This window comes from Ctenopharyngodon idella, chromosome 8 (genome assembly GCF_019924925.1).
Source record: "Ctenopharyngodon idella isolate HZGC_01 chromosome 8, HZGC01, whole genome shotgun sequence".
Classification (NCBI taxonomy): Eukaryota; Metazoa; Chordata; class Actinopteri; order Cypriniformes; family Xenocyprididae; genus Ctenopharyngodon; species Ctenopharyngodon idella.
In genome coordinates this window covers 32,544,560-32,553,242 of record NC_067227.1, presented here as the reverse complement: position 1 = coordinate 32,553,242, position 8,683 = coordinate 32,544,560, and the positions used below count along the sequence as shown (strand labels likewise).

The 8,683-nt window shown below is 35.7% G+C and overlaps 1 protein-coding gene across 1 annotated transcript in view; it reads left to right on the top strand.

Annotated features, from left to right (window-relative positions):
* Nucleotides 1–6,683: 6,683 nt before the first annotated feature.
* The window catches only part of crb2b (crumbs cell polarity complex component 2b), a 31,854-nt gene continuing 29,854 nt past the window's right edge, over nt 6,684–8,683 (top strand). The window contains exon 1 of the mRNA XM_051901821.1: nt 6,684–7,075. Coding sequence (XP_051757781.1) covers nt 7,009–7,075 — 67 coding nt within the window. The 5' untranslated portion in view covers nt 6,684–7,008. The remainder of the gene's footprint in view (nt 7,076–8,683) is intronic.

The window sequence follows — 8,683 nt, the reverse complement described above, 5'->3', positions numbered from 1 at the left end:
AGCTGCACTCGTTGTGCTCTGTCTTCTGGTTTGTGTTTCCACAGCATGAAGGTAAGATCTTACAGATTTATGAATTAACTGCTCATTGTAAAATCTTCCTGGTCAAACTGACATTTGTTATGACATCGGCTTCAAACAATTACAATGCTCAATAACTTTCTCTACAGTAAGTAAATCCACTTAATCAGCTAATTACACTTCGACAGCAATGCCATAGAAATATACAGAGCTACAGCAAAAACAGAAGCTCAAACACAAAATGCTAAAGCGATGGAACTCCTAAAAGGTCTATATATGAAGCGCCTGACAGAACCATTTAAAGGGATAGTTCACCTAAAAATGAAAAATCTGTCTTCATTTACTCACCCTCAAGTTGTTCCAAACCTAAATAAATTCATCTGCTGAACACAAAAGAAGATATTTTGAAGAATGTGGGTAATTAAACATTTGATGGTCCCTATTGACTTCCATAATATATATACTATTGAAGACAATGGGGACCATCAACTTTGGTTATCAGCATTCGTCAAAGTATCTTCTTTTATGTTCCACACAAGAAAGAAACTCATACAGGTTTGTAACAACTTGAGGGTGAATAAATGATGACAGAATTTTCATTTTTAGGTGAACTATCCCTTTAAAGGGTTCCATATAGAACCGTTTCTTCTGAGTGGATCAGAACACTGAGCTCTTTTGAGAAGATGATTTACTCTGATCTCCAGGTTTCTGTATGTCTCCCTCAATCAGGTGCCCATATTTCTGCTCTGACTCAGAGCCGAGTGTCCGTATGAAACACCATCAGACTCTGACTCAGAGATTATTAAACCTGGAGCTGAATAAACTCCAGCATATGATCTCAAAACACTCATCATGACACATCATGAGTCAGTTCATCTCCTCATTTTAGCTTGGAATTGGTAAAGAAAAGTCCCACACAATCCCCAAACCACCATGCTGTCCACCTCTATGGACCTGCTGTTCATTGTGAATGGATGATTCGGCTCCTTTTGGTGCTTTTTGAGGTAATCAGATTATGCCGGTTAAACCTCTTTGTGTTGACTTCTTCAACCAAAGAAGATTCATTAATTGCCCCTGTTATTAAAGGGATAGTTCACCCAAAAATGAAAATTTGATGTTTATCTGCTTACCCCCAGGGCATCCAAGATGTAGGTGACTTTGTTTCTTCAGTAGAACACAAATGATGATTTTTAACTCCAAACCGTTGCGGTCTGTCAGTCGTATAATGCATGTCAATGGGAACTCCATCTATAAGAGTCAAAAAAACATGCACAGACAAATCCAAATTAAACCCTGCGGCTCGTGACGACACATTGATGTCCTAAGACACGAAACGATCAGTTTGTGTGAGAAACCGAACAGTATTTATATCATTTTTCACCTCTAAAACACCACTATGTCCAACTGCCTTGAGCATCCGGTGCGTGAGGTGTGTACCGGCTCTGGCGTAGTTTAAAGGATTATTCCACTTTCAAATAAAATTTTCCTGATAATTTACTCACCCCCATGTCATCCAAGATGTTCATGTCTTTCTTTCTTCGGTCGAAAAGAAATTAAGGTTTTTAAAGAAAACATTCCAGGATTATTCTCCTTATAGTGGACTTCAATGGTCTCCAAACAGTTGAAGGTCAAAATTATAGTTTCAGTGCAGCTTCAAAGGGCTTTAAACGATACCAGACGAGGAATAAGGGTCTTATCTAGCGCAACGATTGGTCATTTTCTAAAAAAATACAAATACAAACACAAATGATCGCCTTGCACGTGCTTAAGCGTAAGCTTTTTGAAGAATACAGAAAGCGGAAGCACGTGCAAGGCGATCATTTGTGTTTGTATTTGTATTTTTTTAGAAAACGACCGTTCGTTTCGCTAGATAAGACCATTATTCCTCGCCTGGTATCGTTTAAAGCCCTTTGAAGTTGGACATAGTGGTGTATTAGAGGTAAAAAATTATATAAATACTGTTCGGTTTCACGCACAAACCGATCGTTTCGTGTCTTAGGACATCAATGTGTCGTCACGAGCCGCAGGGTTTAATTTGGATTTGTCTGTGCATGTTTTTTTGACTCTTATAGATGGAGTTCCCATTGACAAGCATTATACGACTGACAGACCGCAACGGTTGGAGTTAAAAATCATAATTTGCGTTCTACTGAAGAAACAAAGTCACCTACATCTTGGATGCCCTGGGGGTAAGCAGATAAACATCAAATCTTCATTTTTGGGTGAACTATCCCTTTAAAGCAGAACTTTACCATAAAAAATACAGTAGCAACATTTTAGATTTTATGAACTGAACTGTATATCAACTGATTCATTATTAATACCTACCAAAGTATTAAAATCTGTTTTTCACCTTTATGATATACTGACAAGCACCATAATAACACATGTGGTAAAGAGAAAGTCACGTGATGAATCAAAGTTCATCACAAGTGGCTTATTTCACAAGCTGAGATAAATATTAATATACAGAAGGTACACAGTGTCATAAACACAAAACACATGGTAATAAACACACTGTAAAAGTATTTTTGTCTTGTTTTCCAACACAAATATCTAAATATTCTTAAATCAAGACACATTTACTGGAGAAGTAAAATGACTGAAGATATTAAAGTCTTGTTTAATGAAACATGTATCAGAATTAAGTGAGTTTGTGCTTAAAACTAGGAAAAATATCTGCCAGTGGGGTCAGAAAAATAAACAACTGTTAAAACAACTGTTAACTGCACTGGCTGTTTTATCTCATATTTTGATGCATCAGCGATTGAATGGATATAAACATTGAGTTTGTCTCAGTGATTCTGCTTTGGTCCACAAATGATTATGCTGTGTAATAAAAGGAGTCAAAAACTTCAAGGATGATGAATGAGGTGAAACGTCCACGCTGTGGAATTCCTTCAGACTGACGTTCATGTGGGATGAGATTGTGTCGTTACATCTGGGGGGGTTTAAGAAACAACATAAATCTGCTGAGCAGAAGAGATAAGAGACAGTTTAAACTCTAATGAACTGAACCTTACTGTAAAGTGTTACAGAGGAAATCTATTGAAAACGGCCTGAAATAGTTACTTATAAATAGAAATTTTTAGCTAGATAATATCATTATATTCCAAAGCCTCTATAGTCTTCATTGTGAGTCTCTGCTATACTTTAAAACAATTCTCACTCAGAAATTGCTAGTAAATTTCACAAATAATTACAAAGAAATGGCAAGTAAAAAGTTTAAGATTTTAAAGGCAACTTTTCTTTCAGTGTATTTTAAGTGCAGATCTTTCCAGAGGGACCTGCGATGATCTCTGAGACACTGTATGCTTTTGTAAATGTCTCAAACCTTCATAAAATCATGTTTAACCTTATAAAGCTACTGTATATTTGATACACATATTTCTAAGGCCAAATGATCAACATGATCAAATCTACTTCATGCCTTCTTGATAGTTTAGACTTTTTTTTTATCAAGTAAAAGTCTTTTAGTGTAATTATACTTCAGCTCGTGTCTTTCTGCTGTCAAATCTTCACCGATTTTTGTGAATTGAATGTTAGAATAACTTTGACATTGTTAGTAATATTTCAAGGTGAACACTTACTGGACTGAAGCGACTTTATAGGTTGCTTGATTATCCAGACATTTTTCTTTTAGAAAAATCATGTTAAAAAAATGTGAGTATCCAATATGATCATCATCTTTTGAGGAAGGTTTATTTGTTCATCTCTCAATCATCATTGCAATGTTTTTAAAACTACAGAGCTTTGATCATAATACTAAGCATTTAAATATCATCTTACTAAGACATTATTGGCAGGTATTGATATTTATATGGATTTTATGTAAGTGCTATACTGAGATAATCTTGTTGATTTACATTACAAACATCAGAATTTCATCTTGCGTTTTGGTCATATAAATATCAGCATCTGCATCAAATTGCATGTTGGCTCAGTTTGGGTCTCTGAATAAAATTGAGCTGTTTTTACCCCCTCTATATCATGCTATATGAGCAGTTAAATCCAGCTGTGGTAGATATGATAACAAACAAAAAACAAGTGAAAACTTTTTTTTTTTTTTTTTTTATAAATGTTAGATTATGTCTAAACTCTAACGGTTCAAACTATTCCATTGGAGGAAAACAAACAAACAAAAACCCCCCGATTTTTCTGACTATTACTTCATATGTCAGGCTTTACAGTGTTAATTGGCAATTTGTGGTCACTCCTAAACGTGGTGTGTGTGTGTGTGTGTGTGTGTGTGTTTTCACTCATCATCAGGGCTTCATTATCTGCTGACTGCTGCTTTATCCTTTAATTAAATTTCATGCTGTAATAATAATGATATTAGTCAGATAACGCTGAGTGAGATGGGGATTATTACAACACTCTTCACACTGTCAGTTACACAGGATTGCTTTCTTTAAGGACAGCTTCCTTATTATGCTTATACATATTCTATTCAATGATTTAATAATTTAATTTCTCCCATACGTAATGTTAAATTACTATCCAATCACCAAAAGAATTTTTGCAGCTTCAATGAAAGTGGACTGGCAGTTTTCATGAACTCTTCAGGCTTCGTTCAGACCGCAGGCAAAAGTGGCCTGAATCCGATTTGGATCTGTTTTTGTTCATAACAGTGTGAACAGCACAAACCACATGGAATTTAATCCATATGTGGTGCAAAATCAGATACAGGTCGGATGTTTTTCATTGTGACTTCATACCGGAATTCATATGTGGTTTTTATGCTGTATAGGAACAAACATTAGGCCGATGTAAAACTCCATTATACAACATTTCAACACGGTTCATTTCAGGTTGAACACCTTACACAAGAATGTGTTGTAAAGCTCTTAATCTCCCTCATTTGAATAAAATGTCTGGAAGTTTTTCAGAAGGATCCTGAAGAGAGGAAAACCCCGCTGGAGTTTAATGAGGGTCCCGTGAGGAATGCAGATTGGAGTCGGGCATGTGGTGTTGAATGAATATACCTGTCTTTACACCATCAGCTGAAGTAGTTTAATTAGCCAGCGTCTGCTCTTGTGCCAGCGTGGGTGTTTATGAGATCAGATGAGAGGGATCAGACCTGTATTAATGTCAACGCTAATAGATCTGAGTAAACGGGCAGGTGACATGACAGCAGCTGTGTTCAGAATATATATTTGATCATATCTTATATTTGTTTTACTCTATATTTTAAAAAATCTATGTGAAAATAAAGTTGTAAGTAAGTGGCAGTCAAGTTATCTAGAAGATAAAGATAAATACATTATTTTAAATGTTCAAATGTGTCTTTAGTGTGTAATGTTGCTGTTTGATCATAAACAACATCTGCAAAGTTACGACGCTCAAAGTTCAATGCAAAGGGAGATATTTTCTTTTACAGAAATCGCTTTTTAAGGACTACAACAGGGCTGGTAGGGACTACAACGAGCTTCTTCCCAGGTTGGTGACATCACAAACCCCAAAATTTACATAAACCCCGCCCCCGAGAACACACAACAAAGGGGGCGAGGCCATGTTGGGCTGCTTTAGAGAAGAGGAAGAGTTGTTGTCATGCCGTCATTTTACGCCGGACTGCTTCACAAATGAGGGTCAATTCAACGCTGGATTTGCACAAAAGATTAACATGACGGCACATGCTAGTGGATGAGTTGAATCAACTCCACAGCAACTACATAAATTTATCCACTACGTCCAGTTTCATTCTAAAAGTTGTAACTTCTTCCTGAGTCTCTCCATCAGTGTCGACTCCGGTTTGAACAATGTAAGGCTGAACACTGTTACTGACAATCCTCATTTTGTCTGCGTGAGATTCTCCAGCTTTGTTGTTGTTGAGCGACCGAAGCGCGAGCTGTTAAAGCTCCGCCCTCTTCTGGAAAGGGGGCCGGGAGCAGCAGCTCATTTGCATTTAAAGGGACACACACAAAAACGTCGTGTTTTTACTCACACCCAAATAGGGCAAATTTGACAAGTTATAATAAATGATCTGTGGGGTATTTTGAGCTGAAACTTCACAGACACATTCTGGAGACACCAGAGACTTATATTACATCTTGTGAAAAGGGCAATATAGGTCCCTTTTAACTAAAACTAAAGCCATAGAAAACAGTTTTCTTACTTGAAATAAAAAAAAAAAAAAAAAGAAGAAATTATATATTTACATGTATATATAAATATATACATTTTCACAAAATTTCTCATTTTTATTACATTTAACTTGACTAATAACTAAAATTAAAAATAAAACATGTACATATTTAAAAAAAGTAATAAAACAATTACTGAACAAATTAAACTAAAATGAAAATGAAAACTGAAAATATTAAAAATAAAATCGTATTCAAAATATTATTAGCATCTTAATGATACTAACATCGCTCTTAATATTTGAGATTTTGGTTCAACTTCATCTAAAACTACTTTAAACAACTTTTTCTATTTATTGTTATTGTTTTATTATTATTCATCACTATTATTCTTGCATCTTTCATGCATTTCATATTGAGAGATTATATGAAATAATGATTTAAATGAAATTGTGAACAAATGCAACATTCTCTCTCTCTCTCTCTCTCTCTCTCTCTCTCTCTCTCTCTCTCTCTCTCTACTAAACTACCTCAATTTTGTCAGGTTTAACAGCTGAATTAGCTTAAACTAACACTCATTTGTGCTGAAGGTCATGTAAAAGTGGTCAGAGGTAATGACCATCTGCTCCTGAAGAGAGAGAGAGAGAGAGAGAGAGAGACAGAGATGGAGATTTAACAGATTGTGCGTCAGCAGACGGGAGTTTGTTAGGAGCAGGATAAAGGATTCCACTGGGAAACATCCACACCGTGTTTTCCATCAGACCGCAGGAGAGTAAATCACCAGCAGCGAAGTGAACCAGAGAGACACGGATAACAGACAGAACTTCACTCATGCCGGATGAAATCACGATGATGATGTGGGAATATTTACACAAGTGTCCGCAGGTTTAGAGCATCACTTCAGGACATGGAGTTTGGACGGATTTATTTACGATATAAAAGAGCAGCCCTGCTGTCATTGATGTTCAAACTGGGTAAGACACATCTTTTTTTTTTTTTTTTATGATTTCAAATCTAAAGCTCATTTGAGTAATGAAAACCCGTGTGTGGTTCAGTGATATTTAAGTTTTGGGTCTTTTTTTAAAGAAATTAAAACTTTTATTCAGCAAGGATGCATCAAAAATGACATGCTTAAGACATTTATAATGTTTCAGAAGATTTATATTTCAAATAAATGCTGTTCTTTTGAACTTTCTATTCAAAAAATGAAAAGAAAAAAAATGTATGATGGTTTCCACAAAAATATGAACTGTTTTCAACATTGATAATAATCAGAAATGTTTCTTGAGCAGCAAATCAGCATATCAGAATGATTTCTGAAGGATCATGTGACACTGAAGACTGGAGTAATGATGCTGAAAATTCAGCTCTGATCACTGGATATAAATTACAGTTTACTATATATTCACATAGAAAACAGTGATTTTACATTATAAAAATATTTCACTATTTTTACTGTATTTTTGATCAAAAAGCCTTGGTGAGCAGAAGAGACTTTAAAAACATTTTTTTGACATTTTAAAAACATTTTATTGAGCTTATCGTAGAAAACAAGTAGATCATGTATAACATGTTCATAAATTTTGCATCATTATAACTCAAAAAATTATAGCTTTGAATAAAGTATTGCATGTCACACTACTTGACCTACAGCAGCATTATTATTAGACTTTATGTATGTTTTGTTTTGGTTCTCTATAGCCTGTAATTAAACGCTTCAGTGCAACAAGTGGCTCTGTGAAGAGTTCTGCATGATGAGGTCCGGCATCTGCAGATGGCAGGTTGTTTTGTCCTGTAGAGAGAGAGAGAGAGAGAGAGTTGGAGTGGGGGTGTCGTAAGAGAAGAGGTGCAGTAATTGTGAATTAGCGCATGTAGAGGACAAGAGCAGCCAGCTGGCCGTCAGATCGTTCAGAATGAGTGATAATCAGAGAAGCCCCTCACTGAGACACACGATCAGCATTCACACAAACACTCATTCAGCTGCTGCTGAGCTCCTGTCACACGGGCTGAGGGGCATGAAAACATGCTTTTGGATGTAAACTCTAGAAATGCGTCATTTAATTGGTGTCTTATACAGTGTTATTGTTTGAGAATGAATTACAAAGAAAACTTTCTGTAGATCACCACCACAATGCTAGGATGATAGGAAAAGAAGTACGCTTTAGCCGGATGTACTGACAATCATGGTAAACTAAAATATACTTTATATTTATATAATGTCATTCCTAATGAAACTTGAACGTCATGTATTTTAATATGACATTATTACAAAGTGCACTTCTTAAATGAGTGAAGAAACGGTCATGAAAGTCTCCTCTCTTTAAGCGCACTTACGTGGCCTTCTGTTGTATTAATATTATCTTATCTGTATATTATATATACTTTTAAGATTTGAAGTATAGTACAGATTTAATACAATTAAGTGCCCTTTTTTCACAGGTGTTGCCAGGGTTTTGCTTTTTAGTTACTAGAGTGTTGTGGGTTGGTTGCTAGGGCATTGCTAGGTGATTTATAGGGTGTTGTAGTTGGTTGCTAAGGCATTGCTAGGCTGTTTCTAGGATGTTGTGGGTGATTGCTAGGGC